This window comes from Mastomys coucha, unplaced genomic scaffold (assembly GCF_008632895.1).
Source record: "Mastomys coucha isolate ucsf_1 unplaced genomic scaffold, UCSF_Mcou_1 pScaffold9, whole genome shotgun sequence".
NCBI lineage: Eukaryota > Metazoa > Chordata > Mammalia > Rodentia > Muridae > Mastomys > Mastomys coucha.
This window is the reverse complement of record NW_022196915.1, coordinates 18,786,650-18,810,789: the sequence shown is the minus strand read 5'-3', so window position 1 is coordinate 18,810,789 and position 24,140 is coordinate 18,786,650. Positions and strand designations below refer to the sequence as shown.

Below are 24,140 nucleotides of genomic sequence, written 5' to 3'. Positions count from 1 at the left end.
TGGAAAAAGGAACAAATTTTTTATCTGAGGCCAGAGTAGACAGTGAAAGCAATTATAAAGGTGCAAGGAGAATCCTTGGGGATAACAGAATATCTTGGCTGTGGTGGTGACTTCAAGAGTAGATACAAATGTCAAAAGAGTATGCTTTTACATGATTCCTCAAAGTTGATAAAGAACAACATTTTATACACTGCTTATTTTCTAATTCCTTTATCACATTTTATAGTTAAATTAACCCCAATAAAGTTATTGCATGTTATCTACAGAAGATTAGTTCAAGTCCACTTCAGGATACCAAATGAGCATGTTCAATTCTCTTATATAAGTAGCAGAGTATTTGCATATAATTAGGCACATCCTCCTTTATTTATTGGGTTATTTATAATTGCTAAATCAATATAAAAAGCATATAGACAACTATAGGCTATTGTTTAAGGAATAACTGTAAGCAAAAAGCTGAGCATGTTTAATTCGAGCTACAATTTTCTTTTCTTTTCTTTTTTTGAGGCAGGATCTCATACTACAGTATGAAATCATTGTATCATTCACACTAGTCTCAACCTACCAGCCATATCACACTTCATATCACAATTCATTGCACACTTGAGTGCTGGGATTAGAACCACAAGAAGTGCTGCCATGCCTAGCTCAGATGTCTTACTTTAAGCTGGCCAAATCCAAATATGAGGAGTAATAATGAATAATGTTTACTCCCCATCTGTGACACTATTAAGTGGGCTAACTGGATTTACTTTTATTCTAGTCTTCAAACCCCACCAGTAGTCTACCAGGAGTCCTTCATTAGGAAAGCTGGGTGCTAGTTTGTAGTGAGCCATCAACTACTCAAGTTCCTTTTAGTTCACAATAATAAACACAAGGTTCTTTCTGTACAAATTATCTAGCACACTATTAACAGAAATAGTACTAAGGATACTGTTTCTCCTTTAAACTTTGAATATCTGATTTCCTGAAAGCTACTCCTGAATGAAGAGAACAAAGATTATATCTATCACAGGCTTAATATTTACTTCTTCCTTTCACATACCATTCTTTGAAGAAATTACTATAAGTAGATATAAGAAATCTCAACATATTACATTGTTTTGCTGATAAGATAAAATTATATTAAAACAGTTACTCCCATCCTAAAGTAACCAAGGTGCACTAAGGAACTGCTGAAGAAGTGAGCAAACTAATTCAGAATGCTATGACTATTCTGTGTGCTTAAAGAAAAACTATGAAAACTCTCTAAAAATAAAATAAAATAAAATAAAATAAAATAGGCCAATTAGAAGAACCGAGTTTCCCCAATGGCACTTGGAGAGTGTCATCACAAAGCATTTACAAGTCTATGAGTCTTGGTTGTGAAGACAAAGACCCAAACACAATAGGCATGAAAGTTAGTGGTGCTTTACATAAATAAAAGCAATCCTAGTAATTGACTGCACCAAGCCATGTGGAACCCTAGAGGATCTAAATCAAAGTGGTCACCATCATATCTATTTGCAAACTAATCATCAAAAAGATCTCATTTTTATACCCCCAATATCCATCAACTATTTACAATTGTAAAGAAAAGATTAAAAACAAAATAATTTATTTTGGGGTTTGTTTGTTTGTTTGTTTGTTTTTTCTCAAGACAGGGTTTCTCTGTGTAGCCCTGGCTGTCCTTGAACTCACTCTGTAGACCAGGCTGGCCTCAAACTCAGAAATCCACCTGCCTCTGCCTCCCAAGTGCTGAGATTATAGGTGTGTGCCACCGCTGCCTGGCTCAAAGTAATTATTTTTATATAGTATTTGAAAAATACTCAGTATCCAATTTAGGGCTTGGATAAATCGTGAAAAATATGCAGAGAGAGAAAGAGAGGGAGAAGGAGAAGGAGAAGGAGAGACAGAGACAGAGAGAGAGAGAGAAAGAGAATATTAACTATAAATTGTTTGTACATTGATCACAAAAACAAATCAAATGCTGATTTACTATATTTAAAATGGAACAAAACTCAAATTGATATATACCTACATGAGAACTCTGTGACCTTGTAAGTTTACATGAAATTTTATGTTTGTACATATGAAATTAACATCCTGAGACAACTGACAGATCTTGAAAATATTCATTTTAGAAGAGCCAATTTAAAAAAAAAAAATGCCAGGGATAATAATGTCCCTCAACTTTCCATACAACTTTAAAATACAAGTTTATTATTGAAAGACAGTAAGTAGGTCATGATGGTGCACGCCTTTAATCCTGTCACTTGGATCTCTGTGAGTTTAAGGTCAGCCTGCTCTATAGAATGAGCTCTAGAACAGCCAAGGCTACACAGAGAAACCTTGTTTCAGGGAAAAAAAAAAACTTGCTATTTGAAAGGGATAAAATGTTCAAAATACAAACTTATACACATATCATTTTCATATAAAGAAAATAGGGGAAAAAAATCCCGCAGGAACTATAAAAACTTAGAACTAATTTGGCAGAAACCATGAAACCCAAGAAAGTGACCATAACAAACCAAGCCTTTGAAAGGAAATGAACACCATTTTCATAAAGCACAGACACCTGTGCAACTATTTATATAAGTACTAGGTTGTTTGGCCATAATTCTCCAACAAAATATATATGTCTATGCCTATTGTAGATATTAGTTGAAAAAAATCTAATGATTACCCTATGCTCTTAAATAAAAAATTTACTGTTCATATGTAAGACTAATAAATAATTAAATCCCTATAGTAATAAGAGCAATAAAAATAGAATATTTAATGTGTATTCTAATCATTGGTAGGCTCAGTTTCCCTTTGGGCAAAAAGTGCTAAGGTCATAATTCTTCTTGCTTTCCTATTAACACATTGCAAAAGCATAATAATTTAAAAACAAACCAAAAAAAGAGGCTTAAACTGAAGGAAATTGGACAGAACCAAGAAACTAAATTCTTATTGTTGGTTCACCAAATTATTCTATATGGCTCTAGGCAAGTCATTTACAAGACTCAATTCTTCTACTCTATTACTAGTGACACTACGGAAACCAAGAATTTTTCTAAAGAGCCTTCATAAGTGACAGAACACAAATGTTGCATATGAAGATTGCTGTAATTCATGTATAGTCTATAATAATCAAAAAATGTCTCTGAGAAAGAAAATGAAAGGACCTACCTCTCAATATAGGAGACAGGATTGAAAAGAACATACCTTCAGGTTCTGGGGTCGTGTGAATTTGTTGAGAAGTGCAGTCTGAATGAGCTCCCACCTACTCCCTGCAGTTCTCTCACCATTCTTACAGGAAAAAAAAAAGGCAGGTCAAGCATTTTAAGTTATTTTGCATCACAAATTCAAAAGCCAAACACGACCCAGGGACTAAAACACTTGCAGCTTTATATTTACCTCATCTTCCACAGGATACAAGTTTTGTCCGGAACAAGGCATTTTAACATGTTTGTTATCCCACAAATCTTTGTAATGTGTCGGAAAAGGTTTTGGAACCTCTCCTGCTCTCAGAAGGTCTACCTAAAATACAATATCAATAAAAAAAAAAACGTAAGTGCATAAAAACTAAACAATCCTACAAAACAATTCAAGTAAAGCAGCTCAAGAAAATGCTATCAAGTAGAGGCCTGCTCCCAGGCAAGAAAGCTGACCAATCCCTCTTAGGGTGTTGCCACACCTCACTTTAGCAACCACCATGTCTTGTGATTTTTATCTGCAGTCTGAGACCTTGATACCTCCTCACTGCTTGCCTAAACTTCTGCCACAGCGTCTACCTCCAGCAGCTCCAGATACTGACACCCTGTAAACTCACTCTTTTTCACCTTTTAGAATAATATCATCTCTGAAAATAGCCCATTTTAGAATCTTTGCCCAAGCTCCTACCAAAATACCATTCATTTTATACAAATCAGAAACCTCAGAAGTCCAGAAATATAGCAAATCCTTTCGTATCACAGCTATCTTTATGCTTGTGTGTATAGCATCTCCTCTTTTAATGCAGCTAATAGCAGTTACCATCTCCTTATTTTATGGATTTAAACCTGAATTCTCACCTTCACAGCTAACTTTGTTTCCTTCATCACCGTGAAGTCTTTAGAAGCTTTAAATAAGTAGTTAATATAGTTCTTAATTTTAGGAGACCACTATCACATGAGACACTACTTGTTTTTCTTTTTGGTGTGTGTTTGTATGTGTTCACACGAGTACAGAATGCATGAGCAGGTATGTGCACATGCATGTGAAGGCCAGAGGCCACAGGTCAATATTAAGTGCATTCCTCTATCACTATCCACCTAACTTAAAAAAAATCATGTGTATATGACACATGGTGTGTGTATAACACATGCGTCATAAAATGAGTGTAAAGATCAGTGATTTTTGAGGATCAAAGTCAGGCTGTCAGGGTTGTATGGAAAGCACCTTTATCTGCTGAACCAATCCACAAGCCATCCAACTTAATCGCCTTAATTTTTTGAAACAGAAGCCTCTCACCAAACCTGGGAGCTAGACTGACTGGGTGGCCAGTCAACTCCAAGGATTTTCCTGTATCTACACTCTCCCACCTCTTAAAATTACAGGTAAGCACTATCCGACCCAGCTTTTAAAAAAAGATTTATTTTTACATTTATTAGTGTGTATATGTCTGTATCTTATGCCATATGCATGAGTGCCCATAGAGTTCAGAAGAGCATGTCATATCTCCCAAAACTGGAGTTATAAGTAGTTGTAAGCTGCCCAATGTGGATGCTGGGGATCAAACTGAGGTCTTCTGTAAGAGCAGCAAGTGCTCTTAATTGCTGAGCCATTTCTCTAGCCCTCTCCTAGTTTTTATATGAGTTTTAGAGATACAAACACAGGTCCTCATGCTTATGTGCCACATTTTACCAATTATGTCATCTCCCTAGCCCTAATACAGATTTTTACCTTCACTAAAATTAAATTTCTTGAGGAAAAAGTATTTAAATTTTTTCACCAGCAGATTTAAGATGAAACCTGGCCTACACATATATGTGTATGTATATACCAATGTAAACCTACAATAAGCATTAAGTTTTGAGAAAAAACATAAGGTTTTCATTTCATTGTAGGTATTTCAAATAAATGGAATCATACAACATGTTGGACTTTGAGTCTGTTTTCATTTTCATTTGGGTCATTTTCATTTCTGAGAATGTTTTCAAGGTTCACCCCAATGGTATCATGTATTACAGTTCACTGCAGAGAATAATCCCATAACAAATTTTTAAAGTGTACTATGCTATGAATGAGAGGTATGTGGTATTATACAGACCTATTCTAGAAAGATTCAATGGGGTAAGCTGAAAAAGACCTCATTAGGGTTATGACAGCATAGCTGAACTCTAAGGAAGAAAGAGAAGCTAACTGGGGGTAGAGGGCAATAGTGTTATTTCTGTTCATTTTGATCCAGAGCATCACCCAAAGGACCATATATTAGAGACTGAGTACCCAGGCCCTGGTACTATGGAAGGTGTTGAAACCTTTGAGACTACTTCTAGTGGAAGTAAGTCTCTGACCTCTTCCTCTCAATTCTTTGCTTTCAGAGTGCCAAGAAATAAAGAAACCTCCTCCATCATGCTCTCTTGCTGTGATGTACTATGTAGCCTCAGGCCAAGAGCAGTAGACAAAAGCAATCATGGACTGAGTCCCAGAAACCCTGAGCCAAAATAAATTTTGCTTCCTATAAGTTTATTACCTCAAGTGTCTTGTCATAGTCACAGAAATCTGACCACAAAAGAAAACTGGTACCAAGAAGCAGACTCTGTACAGTATCACATGATGCAGTTTAGAAACATTTGGGATTAGTTTATGGGCAAAGTTTGAAGAAACAAGCTAGAGAAAAATTTAGAATACTATAAACGGGCCATAAGTGATGCAGGTAGCTCAGAAGCCCAGAATGCTGATAGGAATGTAGACAGTAAAGGCTGTGTTGATGAGGTCTCAAAAATTTGGACTCTACTGTGAATCAGACTAGAAGTCATGTGTGTTTCATTCTGGCAGATGATCTGTCTATGTTTTATCCATCTGCTAAGACTTTCTCTGAGGCTGAATTTTAAAATGGCAAGGTTGACTTATCAAATATGAGAGGAAGTTAAAGCAGCGGGACAACAAAGCTGTGCTGTGGCTCATCATTTAACCTCATCTACAGTAAGAAGAGAGAACAACAAAGCTGTGCGGTCGCTCCTCGTGGCTGCTTTTAACCTCATTTATAGAAGAATAGAGAGCAAAAACATCTGAAAAGCCAATAGTTTAGGGAAAAAGCGTGGGGTGGGGGGTGAAAGGAAAGTATTGTTGCTAAAGTGAGTATCACCACTAAAACAATGCCAAGTACTTTGTACTTGGACAATAACAAAGATACCTGAGGGCTTCTCAAAAACTATAAAGCCTTTCCCAGACAAGATTCCACCTGTCACAGGCCCAAAGATTAAAAATAAAATAATAAAAAATAAAAAGTAAAGGTTTTGTTTAAAAGACTTTCCAAGACAGTCACTGGAGAAAAGATCTAGAGTTCTCTCTCTCTCTCTTTTTTTTTTTTTTAAGGCTTTTTGAGACAGGGTTTCTCTGTGTAGCCCTGGCTGTCCTGGAACTCACTCTGTAGACCAGGCTGGCCTCGAACTCAGAAATTCACCTGCCTCTGCCTCCCAAGTGCTGGGATTAAAGGCATGCACCACCACTGCCTGGCGAGATCTAGAGTTCTTGCCTGCACAAGGTCACCAAGGAACTGTTTTTCCATGTTAAGTCAGAGGATTCAAAGCTGCTATAGTTCAGGGGAATCCCATGCAGCTCTCAAAAAACAACAGAACTTGGCACTGTCCATGATTTTGATTTTATATGCATGTACCACGAAAGTTATAGAGTCATGGTGGATAATTTCCCTGAGATTTCAAAGCAGAATCTAGAAGGCCAAGCAGTATGTGATAAGCTCCACTGGAGGCCCTAGGAAACCGACTAGGGCAAGGCGGGTGGGGGAGACATAAATACAAAAGGAGTTCAGGAGCTATGCAAAGACAGTTGGGAAGATGGAAAGTTCTGGAAATGGATATCAGCAATGGTTGTTCAACACTGTCAATACTCTTAATGTCACTGAATCACATACATAAAAATGGTTATAGTGGTAAACTTTATATGATGTATATTTTACCACAGCTTAACAAAAAGTGAGACTGGCTTTAGACATGTTGAGTCTGAATACCTGTAAGGTGATAATGGAGAATGAATAGAAGGATCTAATAAAGGAGCAAAAATGGAGAATATACTGAACCATAAATAACTCTGAACTTTTAATTTACAAAATAACAATACCTACATGTAGTGGGTATAAAAACATAATCAAGTGGAAAGAAAAGAAATAGAAAAAGGCAATACCCACCCGAACAGTTACTGTGTGATTTGTAGATGGTCTTAAAGAAGGCAAACGAATCCCACACTGAGGCATTTTTCTCATTTCCTCAATAGGAGTTCCCAGCCACTTCTTATCTGGAGAAAGGTTAGGTGGAATGTATTTAGGGATCTTCCTTTCGGTTCTTTGATGTCTGACTTCACACTGTTCTTTTCTAAAGTCAAGACAAATATATTCAGTCATGAGCTAGTTACTGTTTCAGTTTTCTTAAATATGCATGCACAAATCTTACAAAGAATATTAATGTTTTTGTGTGCCAAACTTGCTTTATAAGGAAGACTTACAATTTTAAAACCCCAGAGCTCGTTTCCAATAGCCTAAAGGAACTTTCAAACATACAAATCACCTTTAAAAACAGAAATAAGTCATAGATGTCACAGATCATAGAATCAGTACTTCGCAGAACCATTTCAACAAAGTAAACAGTATCATAAGCCACAAAAAATAACTTAGAAATTTCCTTATGGAATAACAGCAAAAATACATATTCAACTATATATGAAAAAAATCCTAGTAGTATCATCTACAGTTACAGGGTTTCAGTAAAATTTCTCACCCAAGTCTCAATTTTCTCATTTATAAAATATAGTATTACATGCCTGCCTGTCAGAGCATCAGAGAAAGTGTTGTATAAAGAAGCCTTAGATAGATGCTAAATAACAACTGCAGTCAACAAAATATTCTCATCTTTTAATAATGCCCACAAACTCCATAACAAAGTCAATGAAACTAAACCTGACTATCAATTAAACATCACTTCTTGTTTTCTGCTTCTGGCTTTTAGAGTTTATACTTTGAAATCTAGACTTAAATTTAGTTTAGTATATATTGTTACTAAAAATGCAAATAATTTACTATAAATAATCACTTTCTTAATTCCCTCTACAAATGTAAAACTACATCATGCTATGGAGGGATACTCCTAATTGGGAGAGAAGAGGGGATTACCTTTTGTCCTCTGACTTGGGGATTCTCATGAAATGATCTGTAATTTTAGAATCCCTTTTTCCATGCTGCTTGGAACTTCTATACTCTACATTAAGGCTAGAAGAGCTTCCAGATGGCTTGGCATTTAAGTCACTGGTCCCAGCATTACTCTCTCCTTCAAATTGGAAATGCAATCTAACTTCACTTTCCTTAGTCAAATATCGTTTCCTAAGATCGCCGTCAGCTTCTCTGGCTTGGCAACTTGGAAGTTTATTTGCAGTTTGGGAGGAACGATCATCTTGCTCATCAGATACTGGACTTGTTTCTTCATCTGCTTCTGAATCTTGACAACTGTTTTTCGAATTATCTACATCCATTGGTGACTCAGGCTCACTTTCTTTCTCAAATGGAGGCGAATCACCTAGGCTGCTTTCTTGTCCAGTCAATTTGTTGTCATTTTTTGGTCCTCTTCCAATGTCCTCGGCACCAACATCTGACAAAGGACTCTCTGGTAGCACATCTGCCTCCTCCTGTTGACAGCCTGTACAGTCCTTCACAGACTGGCAAGGTCCGCTGCACTTACAGTTGCTTCTGGCTTGCTCATCTCCTACTGTTTGCTTTGTATTTGCAAGTTTTAGAGGTGTAAGAAACTGTTGATTGTCTCTGTCTTCTTCATGATCTGTGTCACTGTGGTCATCAGTTTGGGGTGACTGATCAATGTTAGCATTACTAAGCTGCTTTGGTACCTGAGTCATTGTTGGAGGCTCACTTGCCAAAAGCTGTTCTGCATGCTTCCCTTCATTTTGCCACTTGCACATACTTGCAGTATGTTGGTTCAAATACTGTGTACTCTTTTCTGTGGGTGATTTATCAAGATTGAGCTGAGGAACATTTTCCAATTTTTCCACCTTCTGTGGGTAAAAGTTATCTTTCTGCACAGAACTCATCATGGAGTCAAGCCTTGTATTGTTGTTTTCTTTACTGTAAGAGAACAGAAAGAACTAAAACCAATGTATTACAAAAGATAGAAAAAGAAGTGATTAAAGTACTGACCGCCACATGTGAGAAGGTTGCTCTGTGATGACCTAAACACACAGCATACTGTTTACTGCTCTGCATCTGTGCACTTGCACACACAATGCCCTCCCCAGGGTGAGCCTAGTAAACAGCTACCTTTCCTTCAAATCTAAGGTTGCCTCTATCTCCTATTTCAAGGCCCAGGCAAAGCTGGTGACTTGTTTCTTCTATATGCTAGCCACCAGTCACAGCTTTACTTGCTCATACCTTCACTTATACATTCACCTCATGAAGCAGTAATTATATGTTCTGTGTCTGTAGCCACTACTGTGTATACTACAGAAACTATTTAAAGTCAGAAACTTGTTTTCTTTTATCTCTTTATCTCACAAATAAATGAGGGTCTCTACATATAAAAAAACTAAAAAAAAAATTTAAACTTATATTAATATAAATATATATGTAATAAATATGAAACTTATATAAATACTAAAAAGTTAATGAGGGTAGATGAAGAAAGACAAAAAGAAATTAAAAACAAAAAAGAATCAAGATAAAACAACTCCATCAATATGCTAGTCATTTCTCCATATAGAAATGTCTTTTTATACCTTTCTGATTCAGCTGTCTTGGGTCCTTTAGTATCCATCCAAGTGGTAATAGTCTTTTGTTTGAAAACTACAAAAAAAATATCAAAATTAAAAATTAAATATATATACAAATTCTTTCAAATTGAAAACATATTATAGCCTATTATATATATAAGGCCTTTTGTTAGGCTCTGTAGGTTAAAGAAAAAATAGCTAATCTTTCCAACTTCAGGTATTAAGAGATAAGACAGAAACAACTAATGTGTCAGTACAGAGTTGAAAGTGCCCCCTAAAGAGCTGTACAGCCAAATGTTTAGGATCACAGGCTCTGGACTCAGAACATCTGGATTAAAATCCTGTCCACCTCACTGGCTTCCTTTGTGGCTGTGTTTAAAACAAAACAAAACAAACCACTTTTCTCTGATTTCTCACTTATAAAGTATATGTATTATAGCATCTTTTATGGGGTTAACGTGAGGTTTAAATTATTTTTTTGTTTGTTTGTTTTGTTTTTTGTTTTTGTTTTTGTTTGTTTTTGGGGGGGTTTTCGAGACAGGGTTTCTCTGTGTAGCCCTGGCTGTCCTGGAACTCACTCTGTAGACCAGGCTGGCCTCGAACTCAGAAATCCGCCTGCCTCTGCCTCCCAAGTGCTGGGTTAAATTATTAATAATTGGAGTAAAGGATTAGGACACTCTGTAATATATGCTCAGAAAAATGTTAGTCCTTAATTATTACTAAAAGAGGGCCTGACCTGAATTAAGTTATTTCCAGAAAAAAAAAATCAAGATAAGAAAAAGTGGTAATAATCAGTTAAGATTTCTTGAAAGAGGTCGTGCTGGAATTTTGCTTTGAAATTTAAACAGGCAGCTACATAAAAGGAAAGGTAACAATGGCAAAGAAATAAAAAGAACTGAAAAAGGAATGAAAAATATAATTTGAAAGTCATCTAAGACCATATCATAGAGAGCATCCTGAAGGACCCATAGAAACACAAGTACAAAAAGCAGGTTAGAAGTCACACTTTGAGCCATAAGTCCAGAATTCAAGGCTAAAAAGAGTGCTTATCAATACAAACCAGTGAGAAAGCTACTGGTCTAGGTCAGTAGTTCTCAACCACACACATCATGAGAAGGCTAGCAATAATGGAATCCCAGGACCATGCCCACACCTAATAATTTGGAATTTTTGAGTATAAGAGAAGAATGAAAGGAACTGAAATTCTAAACTGTGAATACATGTGTATCTATTAATAATGAGATAAATTGAAAAATTACTGGCTGAAGCACAAAAATAACTTCTTTTGAGATAAATAAAATTTAATATAGTCATAACAGATTTCAAGCTTGAAGCTTGAAAGACTTCAATGATCATAATAACACTGAAATATTCCCCCAATTAGGTATTGGGAAAAATATGATTAGGTTGATTATGAAATACTAAATTTGAGATGCCAAAGAAATGACTGAATGGATATAACCAGCGGGCAAAAAACAAAATGATGAGTAGGTGATGTAATGACAATAAATATAAATCACATTTTATATAACCATTAGAAATAAATATGCTGGTTTTAATATACTGGACATAAATTAAATGGACTTTGAATTCTATTTTAGAATTAAATCTTAATCATTCTTAGCTATTTTCTAAGTAGCAATATTAAGAATCTAAACTGGACTGAAGGAAGGGCAAGCCAGCCTAAATATAGCTATCTCCTGAGAGGCTCTGACAGTACCTGACTAACACAGATGTAGAGGCTCACAGCCATCCATCGAACTGAGTACAGGGTCCCCCGTGAAGGAGTTAGAGAAAGGACCAATGGAGCTGAGGGGTTTGCAGCCCCTTAGGACGAACAACAATATGAACTAACTAGTACCCTCAGAGCTCCCAGGGTCTCAACCACCAACCAAAGACTGCACATGGAGGGGTCTGATTGCTCAGGCAGCATGTGTATAGTAGAGGATTGCAAATTCAATCATCAATAGGAGGAGAGGACCTCGGCCCTGTGAAGGTTCTATGCCCCAGTGTAGGGGAATGCCAGGGCCAGAAAGTGAGAGAGGGCGGGGTGGCAGGCATGGGGAAGTGGGAGGCAACAGGGTTTTGTTTTTGTTGTTTTTGTTTGTTTCTTTGTTTTTTGGAGGGGAAACTGGGAATGGAGAAATTTACATGTAAATAAAGAAAATATCTAAAAGAAAAAAAAAAGAATCTAAACTGAAGTCATAGATCCATTCTTATTTTCCTACTTTACCTTAAGTAATATAATATGAACAAAGCAGATATAGGCCTAAATAATTAATTTATCCATCACTGAGATAAGAACATAAGTGGAAGATATTTCAGGTGTGAGAACTTGAGATTCACATATTTGAGTTTCAGATAATTTCTATCTTCCACAAAAATACTGAAGCATCATATACTTTCCATAAAACAGTAAAATTAAAAAATTTTGATTAGTATTCTTTAAATGATTTCCATTACAAAAAGTAATTTGCATAGATCTTTCTTGTTAAGTACTACTCTGTGACTTATTTTTTATCTCCTACAAATTAGGCTTCAAATAAACAATTACGATCAATAGTCTGAGGATAAAGGATTAGATGATGAAATTTTTTCTACAGCTCTATCTTTAGAATTCCATTAGATGGATCCAATGCTCAAAATCCAACTTTGTGAACCGTAGTGCTAATCTGAACCATTTCAAATTTTAAAAATTTCAGATTAAAGGTGTTTAACTAGTTTGGTCTATGCAAAGTTCCAAAATCTGAAAAACTTCAAAACCTGAATCATTTCTTACCCCAAGCATTCCAAATACAGAATACTAAGCCTAAATCAAGTATACAAAGTATAGTTCAGAAAATCCCCAAATTTCAAACTGGCAAACTGCCAAACACTATTTTTTGAATCAGAATTTATAACTTCTTCTGTAATATTAGGATTAGATATGAGGCTGCAATGGCTAGACTCTTTGTGATGGTTGCATCAAAATGGTCACCATAGTCTCATATATTGAATGCTTCATCATTAGGGAGTGGCTCTATCTAAAAAAAGATTAGGGGGTGTGTCCTTGCTAGAGTAGGTCTAGTATTGCTGAAGTAAGTTTATAACTGGAGGTTGGCCTTGAGGTTTCAAAGACCTCTATCAGGCCCAGAGTCTCTAGCTGCTTATGATCAGGAAGTAACTCTCAGCTGCTGCTCCAGTGCCATGCTCTGGACATAATGATAATGACTAGGACTCTGAAACTATAAGCAAGCCCTCAACCAATTTTGATCTTGGTGTTTCATCACAGCAATAGTAACCTTAACTAGGACAATACAGATACACAATGAGCCTTTTCAGTTCTGGACTGAGACCTCTCTATCTACTTACTAGTATAATTATGGTCAAGTTATTTGAGTCTGTTTCCTTACCTAGGAATGCAGAGGAGTATATATATTAGTAAGAATAGAAAAATAAGGGGCTGGAGAAATGGCTCAGCAGTTAAGAGCACTGACTGCTCTTCCAGAGGTCCTGAGTTCAATTCCCAGCAACCACATGGTGGCTCACAACCATCCATAATGGGATTCAATGACCTCTTCTGGTGTGTCTGAAGAAAGCAACAGTATACTCACATAAAATAAACACATAAATAAATCTTCAAAAAAAAGAATACAAAAATAAGAGAAAACATTGTGTCCAGGCTATAAAAGAATTATTCAATAAATACATCCTCTCCCAACACTTAAATCCAATCTCTTTTTATGACTACCATGATTCTGACTACTCTCACTGCACATCATTCACACTTACTTTCATCCACTATGGTTCTATGAGGTGATCCAAATAGTTAAAAATAGACACAAAGGACATAAAATACAATAAAACCCACCTGCATTGCAAGGAGCACCTCACTTCCAGGCAGTTTCCTATAGCAAACCAACAGGTTAAGTCATCTGCCATCAGAATGTGAATGGCATGCTGAGTTCTGCCTAAGCTGAGATTTGCAGATTTCAATCAATGTATGAGAAATATCCATGAAAACAAAAAGATACTGAATAGGCCTTCTCTACTATACCCACTTCTAGGATACCTATATGTTAAAAACTTAAAGACCAAGTTCCAGAAAGAATTCTAAGATTTGCAACAATGGTTTAGTATAAAAATTTAGACTTTGAACACTGTGTTCACTGGTGCTCTGGCAGGTGTACAGAAAACACCACACATGTGACTACTAACTTGATTTCTCTTTGGCAGAAAACTTAAGGTCCAACTAATGAGAAAAATTTGGTAGCCCCAACAGCTCCCAGCAGGCATGCAAATAAAGTTAGTAAGACTGCAGATTATCTAGTCACAGAAGTCAGGGCCATTATCATAGTTCTTCAGTTCCTGCTCCTTTATAGCAAGTTCTCTGAAATCTACACCCTAATTTAAAATCCATTCATTACTTATACCCTTAAGTACTTCACTTATTGGGCAACTGTTCTATATTTCCTAAAAGTGGTACCTCTATTTACAGTGTGAACTTTCTTTAACCCAAAGTTTTACAAACTAAAAATGAGAAGCATTTATTAAATGAAAAAAATAGAAAATATAAGAATGTATTACACATACCACACAAGATAAGGATGTTATTTCATGAAATATTTCAGTCATAAATATGGCATATTTATGGTAAAGTTACATCTATTACTGCTTACCAGAAAAATACACAGTGGCCTGAAGTTTAAAAAGCCCAAAAGCTATTGCTTAACCCATCTTTCTAAAACATTAACCAAATGGCATTCTTTAGCTTTGTTTAAAAGCTTCCAGAAGGCTCATTAAATAAAGAATAAAGTATAATTCCTTTAAATGGCACTTAAGTTCGTCCACAGTAAAGCTCATCTGAGTCTTCTGCAACCCCATGTTCCAGTTCCAACAGTATTTAGGTATGCTGTTCCTTCTAGCTATATTATACCTACCTCTTTCATTTATACTAGACATCCTATTATTTCAAGACTTGCATCAAGCCAGAGGCAGGAATGTACCCGATTAAGTCCCTTTGATTTTTGTATTTAGGAGGCAGGTTTGAGCTCCAGACCAGATGGGACTACACAATGAGTCCCTGTCTCAAAACAAACAAACAAACAAAAACAACAAAACACCTACCTCAAGTTGCTTCTTAGTGTTCCCAAGAAAGACAAAAGTCCACTCTTTGCCCTGGTCTCTGCCCAGCCCCTTACACTGTGCACCTATGCATGCTTTCTGCAATGTTCTTGGCTCTGTGTGAGAGAACACAGTGAGGCTTTTCTTCTCTTCACTGGGCATTTCTCTCAGGCCTCTCCTAAAAGGCTGGTGTTCCTAAAGGCTCTGTCCTTTTGTTTTACTTTCTCTAACTACTGTATGCTAAACCACACTCAGAGTCCATTATACTTTAATGCCAAGAACTCCTCAATTTCTCAAGCATAGGTGCGTTTCTTCTGAGGTACAAAAGGATGGCATTCCCTCCAGTATGCATCCACTTCTGTTCACTACTGCCTGCATCAGAGTCTAAGTGCAAATCATCTCCCATCTAGACCAACTCCTTTAGTCCTGAGGTTTCAACCAAGTTTTCTTTTCCATTTTCCAGACACCAACCAAATACAGATAGTTCAAGAAAACAAGATTAACCAAGTCGTAGTCTTCCCTCACCCCTCCACACAACTGAACACTCTTTAATAGCCTCTCACTGCCCTGAAAACATAAAATTCGAAATCCTTAGTAATGTCCACAGTACCATCTATACTTCAGCAGAGTAGGATCACTTTTTCCTAATTCTTTGCAGCCCATCTCTCACTATTCCACCGTTTATTCTATGCACCAGCTGCGTATCTCTTTACTTTCTTCTCCAGTACTCACAGTAAGTACCAAATCTTCTTGTACTATCTTTGATCTCATAACTAGGTTAAGTATACTTAACTCCTACCAAAACAATGGCTCCCTCACGGACAAGAAGATCCATTACTCTCTGTTACATATTATTTGACTTGTGCTTATTGTTTATCTCTCCTCATAGATTTCAAGGCATGAAAGAAGAGACCAAGTTCCTCGTGTTCAACATCATGTGCCACGGACAAATACAATGCCAGCAAGCTAAGGCGAACAGCCCTGCATTCTGGGAACTCAGCACTCACTGAGTATACTGCAACAACTTTCTTTACGATTTTTGGAGACTGAAGCGCTCTTCTGCTTCACATATACAACTAGACTCCCTTAACAGGGCAATTTCTCTATCCAAGCTGAGGAAAGCGTACAGGTGAGGTCCGGTAAGCAATTGTCCATCAAAGTTTTCCACACCACACATGCCACTAGAAAAATTGCAGCCCCTCTGATATGAGTGGCATCTAGTGATTGAACAACGGGGTCATCATCACAGTGGTGGACACAAGATCAGTTAGGAGTGACTGGAGTCCCATGGTCCTCACACTGAAACAAGGACAAAGATTTTTATTTTCCCACGTACCAAACGAGGTGGCGCTGCCTCTGTGCGGTCCCGCCCGCCCCGAGACGCAGGCTGTCGAGGACGGTGGGACCCTGAACTGTACGGGAGCGTCCTTCGGGTCGAGAACGCGCCTCTGCCTGCCAGGGAAGCTCCGGGAGTCCGAGGCAGTCGGCGCAGAAGTTCCAGCGGCACCCCAGCGGGGCCGCTTCGTGCAGGGCTCACAGCCGGGGCCCGCACTCATGCTGGGACCCGCAGCACACGGTCCCCGGGCCGGCCCGGGCGGAGAGCCTCATTCACTAACCCTGACAGGGACGGACTGCGCCTCCTTCTCGGCGCCCCGCGCACCATTCCCTCTCTGCAGCGGCCGGCTCTTGAGGCTGCTGCTCCTCGGGCCTCCGAGCAAAACCCTGCTTGCGCAGCCGCTCGCCTCCGCTCGGCCGCGGGGAGCCCACCTGCCCCGGACACGCCGCTTCTACTCAAGCTCGGGCTCCGGCTCCGGCTCACTTTCCCACCACCGGAAAGCAACCGTCTCGCGCTTCTGACTTCCGGGCCGCACACAGCCGCAAAGCGGAAATGCGATGCTTAACGGGAGCCGGCGCCCGGAAGGTCAGCGTGTGAAGGTGGCTGTAGCAACGCGGGTCTTCCCGCTGTTGCTGTCGGGGCTACGGCCGAGCACACGAACCCGGCCTGAGGTGGTGGTGGTGGGAAACCCACCGCCGTTTGCTGCGACCTCATGGAGGGTGGCGGAGGAAGTGGCAACAAATCCACCAGCGGGTTAGCTGGCTTCTTCGGAGCGGGAGGAACGGGTTACTCGAACGCTGATTTGGCCGGCGTCCCGCGTGAGTATCGGGCCTAGCTTGCTCCCCTTTCTGACTGCTTCCTGGGACAACTAGAAATATGTATCGTTCCCTGTCCCTTTTCCTGCTCGAGTTTACAACGTTCACCGCCAGTGATCGGGTTTCAAGACTGAACGAATTTGGGGGACCGTAAATCCCCGGGAAGCTCTTGTATTGACCCAGTTTCGAGAGGAAACACAAAATGTCCTCCTTTAGCACCCAGTCCCCTCTTTACTGGTCACACGCTTTTCTGTATGCTTGGCCCTATTAGGAGACCCTAGTTCTAGAAATAAACATTCCAAATAAATCGGTTAGGCAAAAACATTTTTTATTCTCTTTATTTTGAGACAATTCAGGAAATCGGAAGGAGCTGGGAAGCGAGCAAAACTTTTAAGAGATTTATAAACAAGAAAAAAAGCCGAACAAATTTTGAAAGCGATATAAGCAAATTCAAAGATACACAGGCATGAATACCCTGCCTGTTGGCCCTTCTCAGTCAACTAAATATATACTTCAGGCTTTTCGTGTTTTGTAATTATGGATATTCCGCTGGAGAAGTAGAACTTGGGAGTTGATGGTGAATGGCCCTTACCTAAAGTGAGTGTTGCCGGGCGGTGGTAGTGCACGCCTTTAGTGCGAGCACTTGGGAGGCAGAGGCAGGTGGGTTTCTGAGTTCGAGGACAGCCAGGGCTATACAGAGAAATCCTATCTCGAAAAACAAACAACAACAAAAACTAAAGTGAGTGTTTCTTCTTGCTAATCCTCTCAGTATTTCTCTAAAACCTTTATACTTAAAAGCTGTTTGATGACCCTAAAGTCTGCTGTCAAAACTGAGTCCAAGACACAGTTTATGTGTCTTAGGATTCCTCAGTTTCATAAAATGAAGGGTGCTACTTAAGGTGATGAAGTACACAGGCTACTGAGGAGAGTAACATAAGGACACTGAAGTTAGTGATAGATGTCATGACAAAATAGGACCCTGAGATGATGGTGGTGGGTGGGTGATGAAGGCTATTTGAGAACAGATCAGAGAAAACAGCTTGGGAGTTGATGTTAGACCTGTGACCTGAATTTAGCAACAAGTGTTTGAGAGAACAAACTTGAACAACTTTTGAGTCAGTTTGTCTTCAGAGTTGCAATAGAGGCAACTGATACAAGATTGATTATAAGAGCTGAAAGGCAGGAAACAGCAACAAATACAAGCTTTTATAAGCAAGGAAAAGGGGATTGAATTTGATCTAATTGTAGATGGAAGCCATTAGGGCTGATTTCCTAATTTCTACAGAGAAAGCGTGTTGAAGGGATAAGAGAAAGTAGGTTAGTAAGAAACCATTGGTATGAGATGGGATACTTATGTAACAATTGGAAATATCTGAAATAACAGGACTTAGATTAATGAATAGAGTCATGCTTAGTGCATACGTTTGAGATGCAATCAACCAAGATACAGAAGGAACCAAATAGTAGATTTAAAATCTATGCCAGGTGGTGGTGGTGTACACCTTTAATCCCAGCACTTAAGAGGCAGAGACAGGTGGATTTCTGAGTTCCAGGCCAGCCTGGTCTATAGAGTGAGTTCTAGCACAGTGAGGGCTAAATAGAGAAATCCTGTCTGGGAAAAAACAAACAAACAAAACACACACACACAAATAAAATCTATGAACATTAATTTTTCTTGCTAGATTATTTTGTTTTGTTTTCAAAGTTGGTAGATTTAAAGTTAACCTGAAAGTGTTTGTATTTTCTATTCCATTATGATTCATCCCTGGGTGAAAACAAGGATTCTCCTTGCCATAATGAAGAGATTCTGTTAGCAAGATTGTTAGAAATGTAATGTGGCCGGTCGGTGGTGCACGCCTTTAATCTCAGCACATGGGAGGCAGAGACAGGGATTTCTGAGTTCCAGGACAGCCTGGTCTACAGAATGAGTTCCAGGACAGCCAGGGATACACAGAGAAGCCCTGTCTCAGGAAAAAAAAAAAGATGTGTGATGTGGACAGACTGCTTTGATATACTTTCTACAATCAAAAACCTAGCTCAACCACTATTTTCCCTGAGAGACTGATTATACTTGGTTGTCATGCTAGTTAAGGAAACTGCTTTTACATACATACATACATTTACATGGAGATGAAGTGGGTATGGGCACTTTCTGCCAAGCCTAGTGCCCTGTGTCCGATCCCTAGAACCAAACTGGTAGGTGGAAGGGACTCTAGTGGGACTTCCACATGCACACTAGCACACACACAGACAAACTCAAGTGTATAAATGTAAAAAACTTAAACATAAACCAAAACAGTAATAACCTAAGCTAATTTTCTAGGAGTTTCATGATTTGATATTAGCGCCATTATCTTACAAAAATGTAGGGCATGGAGCAAGACCTAATTCCTAAAGAAAATTTACATTCATTGAGTTTGACGATATATACCAGTTAGCTGAGTCAGTCCTGTATGAAATACTTGGATGGATTTTATTGCAATGTAACATTCTGTTTTCTCTCTAGTGACTGGTATGAACCCCCTGTCTCCTTATTTAAATGTGGATCCACGATATCTCGTTCAGGTGAGATAAAGCTTTTACTAGTTGGGTTTGGTGCCTTACTCTACCACAAGGTTCAAGTGCTCAGAACTGACTTGAAGTACTCCTAGAGGAACTGATCTGATTTCTCTGTAGCAAGACCTGGCTGACCTAGACTTGTATAGACCTCAGAGATCCACCAGCCTCTGCCTCCCAAGGGCTGGGATTAAAGGTGTGCACCACCACAACCTCTTCCACTTATTAAATGACATCCACAGAATATCCAAGTGGAATTTGCTCAGGCTTGGTACATGCCTGAAAGTCTAGTACTTGGTAGGCAGGCAGAGCTCTGAGTTTGAGGCTACATAAATATGACCCTGTCTTTGAGGAAAAAAAAAAAGGAGCTTCTCAGTGATGGTGCACACCCTTACTCCTAGCACTGGGAAGACCGAGGCGAGCGGGTCGCTGAGGTGGAGGCCAGCACGTGTGTACAGAGCGGGTTTCAAACAGCCAGGGCTATTCAGAGAAATCCTCTCTAGGGGGAAAAAAGAATCTTAACTACAAAAATTTGAAGAAAAGCAAGCAAACCTTTTTAAATTCATAAGTGAATTTAGCAGAATGTAAGATCTATAGACATAAATTAATCTTATTTCTATGCAGTAGCAGTGAGCACTCTAAAAATAAAATTAGGGAAATAGTTTTATTACAGTTAGCATAAAAACATTCCAGAGCTACGTATAAAGACCCTGTCTCAAAAAAACAAAAAAAGAAGAATTAAGTAATGAAAAGACATTCCATCGTCTGGAAAATTTAGCATTGATAAACTGGCAACAGTCTCTAAACTGACCTAGAGATTCAGTGCAGTTCCTATCAAAATCCTAAGGGTATTGGGAGAGGGGGAGTTGAAATTGGTTAATTAGATCCCAGAATCCATGTTAGTGCAAAACACATAGACCTAATACTTGTGAAAATAAATGAATGAGAATGACTAAATAAAGGTTTTATCAACCTAAAACCTTTTACTGATACCACGTTGCTAAGGCATGTGTGGGTCAGTACAATAGAATTGAGACCAGAAATAAACCCTCGCTTCAGTTGCAGTCAGCTTCTCGGTGAGAGTGCCAAAGCAATAAAGACAGGAGCGTCGGCATTTTCTGAAATAATATGGGCAACTAAAATGAGTATGCAAAAGAGTTAAGTTGGACCTCACACCATATGCAGTGTTAACTCAGATCAACAGGTAACGTTATGAGCCCTTTAGAATAAATCAAAGGTACCAGTGGTTGTGACTAAATTAAAAAAATGTGTCTTTGATATGCCACTAAAAGTACAAGTAATAAAGGGAAAAGAGACAGTTGAATTTAGTCAAAATTTAATTTTTTCTGTATGTACTTGAAACAATATCGGAAGAGACAAGAGACCTGAGCATAATGGTACATGCCTTAAATCTCAGCATGTAGTAGGCAGAGGCAGGTGTATGTCTGTTGAGTTCCAGGACAGCCAGAGCTATATGGAGATATCCTGTCTCAAAAACAAAAGAGAAAAAGGCAATAGGACAGCCCGAAAGCTGGGAAAAATATTTCTGAAATATCTGATAGATGACTTGAAATTTTTACATTTAAGAGAAAAAAATCAGTTATAAAATTGCATTGGATATGAATGGATATGTCTTCACGAAGCAATACAGATATCTAAAAATTACATTAATTAAATATAGTCATAAGTGATATGTCAATTCAGATATACCAACATAAAAAAAGAATATTGGGAAGCTAGCCAGCAAGCTAGTAGGAATTTGATATCTGAGTTTGTATTAATTTGATTGTTTACTTACTACAAAACTACTTTGAAAATTTGACCTGTAATCCAAGCTTTTGGGAAACTGAGGCAGGATAATTGTGAGTTCCAGGCCAGCCTAGACTAACTACATAATGAGATACTGTCTCATAATTAAAAGAGAAAAATAGAAAGAAAATTATAGCTATCCAAGTCTTCAGGGAACGCTCATCTTGGTTTTCCTTTTTGACCCTTAGGATACTGATGAATTTATTTTGCCAACTGGAGCTAATAAAACCCGAGGCAGATTTGAACTAGCTTTCTTTACCATTGGAGGATGTTGCATGACAGGTAGGTAGTATTTTTATTTTTAGAATATGAGTACACTGTAGCAGTCTTCAGGCGCACCAGAAGAGGGCATCCAATTCCGTTACAGATGGTTATGAGCCACCATGTGGTTGTGGGAATTGAATGCAGAATCTCTGGAAGAGCAGTTGGTACTCCTAATTGCTGAGCCATCTCTCCAGTCCCAGTATTTTTATTTTTAATGTCCTTAAATCCAAGTCATTAATGGTGCTTAAAATGAAAAATTACTAGGATATTGTTTGCATTTTTAAAACTTGTATTGCATTTCTCATATAAAAAAGCAATCAGAATTATTTTTAATATAAAGCTTTTTTTATTTTAATGAATCATTATGATTCACGACCAGGGGCTGCATTTGGGGCGATGAACGGTCTTCGTTTAGGATTGAAGGAAACCCAGAGCATGGCCTGGTCCAAACCAAGAAATGTACAGTAAGTCTAGATGTTTGCATACTAACCACTGCTTTGGGGTGTGATGTTAATTAAACATTTAGACAATTAACATCCCCCCACCTCTCTTTTTTTAATATATGGTTTTGGTTTCAAAGCATAAGGAACCAAGTTACCGTGTCTTAGTTTTGCAGAGGAGTAGATTTTGGTTAGTGTCCTCATTTAACTGATACTACCCCAATCTGATTTCTTGGTTTACATGTGTTCTGTTCTCCAAATTTATATGGCGTACTTTTTAAATTGTTGAGTTACTAATAGGGGCTTTTGATTGTTCTTGGGCCTTTAGGACTCGGAGCCTGGTGATATAAGCTAGATTTATTAGCTTCTTGCTGACATGTTTACTTAAATGTGGAGGAACAGAAACTCTTAAATAGAATTTCTTTACTTTTTTTAAAGATCTATTTATTTATTGTATGTAAGTACACTATAGCTGTCTTCAGACACTCCAGAAGAAGGCATCAGATCTCATTATGGATGGTTGTGAGCCACCATGTGGTGGGTTTTTAAAGTTTTATTTTAATTATGTGTTGCTGGGATTTGAACTCAGGATGTTCAGAAGAGCAGTTGCTGCTCTTAACCACTGAGCCATCTCACCAGCCCCTTAAATAGAATTTCTATAACTCCAAGGTCATTATTGTATATGTATATTCAAGTGTGCAGATGTCCACATGGACAGGTGCATATGAAGGCCAAAGGTCAGCCTAGGGTGTCCTTTCTCAGGAGCTGTCCCACTTACCCAGTGTGCCAGCCATCTGCCCAGACTCTGGTACTTAAGCATTCTTAATCTCTAAATTGTGAATGTATTGTTCTGCCAGAAGATGGCAGCAGACTTGCTGGAGTCGGCCTTAAGAAACCTTAAAGGGTTGCCAGGTTTTTTTTCTGTTCCTGTTACTACATTAACTCCTTCTTTGACAATTCAAATTTTGTAGTATGAGAAGCGAAAATACTGTAATAATACCTGTGAGCCCTAACTCTCCTACAACAGCCATCAGCCTTGGACAGTTACCCAGTTTCTTCTATTGTATCATTTTGAAACAAATCCCCAAATATTAATAATGAATTTAGAAGTGGGAAGTCTCTTAAACAAGATACTATACTTCATTTTTGAAAACAGTAGCAAAATAATCTTTCTCACCTTCCCATATGGGGAAGCAGCATTTAATAATTTGAAAAGGGGTAGACTTTATAGCCAAACGTACTGTGTATAGCTTCATAATTGTAGTTTTGTCACTTAATATTTTGTGATCTTGAGTAAAAACTTTCTCTACGTTCTGCCTTGCGGAGTTGTGGACAGGGGACAGGTGATGAAAAGTGAGAAGTAGTTAAAGGCTCACAAATGGAAGTGTGCTGCCAAGACCGATCCCAGGGAGCTTTACCAAGTTTTTAGTGTGTTATCCAGTAGTAGTCAGCCATCCCAGACGCATTGCTGTGATGGTGTTACACTGCTGGGAGAATAATCTGTGGTCTGCACCTGGTTGCTGTGTCACCGTTCTGGTGGGCTGTGACCTCTGGTGTAAGACGGAACTTTGCTTCCTTGAGAGTGTGCTAAGCATTCGCTCTTGACTGCTTAGTTCTAGTATGGGGGCAAACAGTGCTTTCTCCGTGTGCTCTAGTAAGGCAGCTCTTCAATTCTGCTTTGCATTCTAATACCCATGCCTTTTCCATTGTTCTTACTTAGTATTCTGAAATGTATTCCTTTTCCCAGAGAACGTCAAACTACTCTGTCACAGGTATAGTGACATTGGTTTAACACAAATTAGGGTTTTGTTTTTGTTTTTGGGGTTTTTTTTGGGTTTTTTTTTTGGGTTTTTTTTTTTTTTTTTT

General features: G+C 38.4%; 2 protein-coding genes and 1 non-coding gene across 6 annotated transcripts in view; 2 read left to right on the top strand and 1 right to left on the bottom strand.

The window, feature by feature from the left end:
• Parg (poly(ADP-ribose) glycohydrolase) overlaps nt 1-16,914 on the bottom strand; it is a 114,747-nt gene extending 97,833 nt beyond the window's left edge. For 2 of the 4 annotated variants that reach the window (XR_004116266.1, XM_031362024.1), the window contains exons 1-6: nt 16,391-16,914; nt 9,958-10,024; nt 8,351-9,310; nt 7,373-7,556; nt 3,382-3,504; nt 3,190-3,273 (exon numbers count right to left, since the gene is read on the bottom strand). Coding sequence is in view for 3 of the 4 variants with exons in the window: in XM_031362024.1 (XP_031217884.1) it covers nt 3,190-3,273; nt 3,382-3,504; nt 7,373-7,556; nt 8,351-9,310; nt 9,958-10,024; nt 16,391-16,610 (1,638 nt within the window). In the remaining variant the exon portion in view is untranslated. Of the gene's footprint in view, nt 1-3,189; nt 3,274-3,381; nt 3,505-7,372; nt 7,557-8,350; nt 9,311-9,957; nt 10,025-13,801; nt 13,839-16,390 lie in introns of all 4 variants that reach the window. The other 2 variants (XM_031362026.1, XM_031362025.1) reach the window with 2 other exon arrangements.
• A 22-nt stretch (nt 16,915-16,936) lies between these two features.
• The window catches only part of LOC116084792 (mitochondrial import inner membrane translocase subunit Tim23), a 17,786-nt gene continuing 10,582 nt past the window's right edge, over nt 16,937-24,140 (top strand). The window contains exons 1-4 of the mRNA XM_031362033.1: nt 16,937-17,208; nt 19,712-19,770; nt 21,759-21,852; nt 22,214-22,298. Of these exons, the coding sequence (XP_031217893.1) occupies nt 17,103-17,208; nt 19,712-19,770; nt 21,759-21,852; nt 22,214-22,298 (344 nt within the window). The 5' untranslated portion in view covers nt 16,937-17,102. The remainder of the gene's footprint in view (nt 17,209-19,711; nt 19,771-21,758; nt 21,853-22,213; nt 22,299-24,140) is intronic.
• Nucleotides 23,711-23,909, top strand: LOC116085477. Its single transcript, XR_004116582.1, has one exon. It is a non-coding gene; the product is annotated as a small nucleolar RNA SNORA74 (small nucleolar RNA).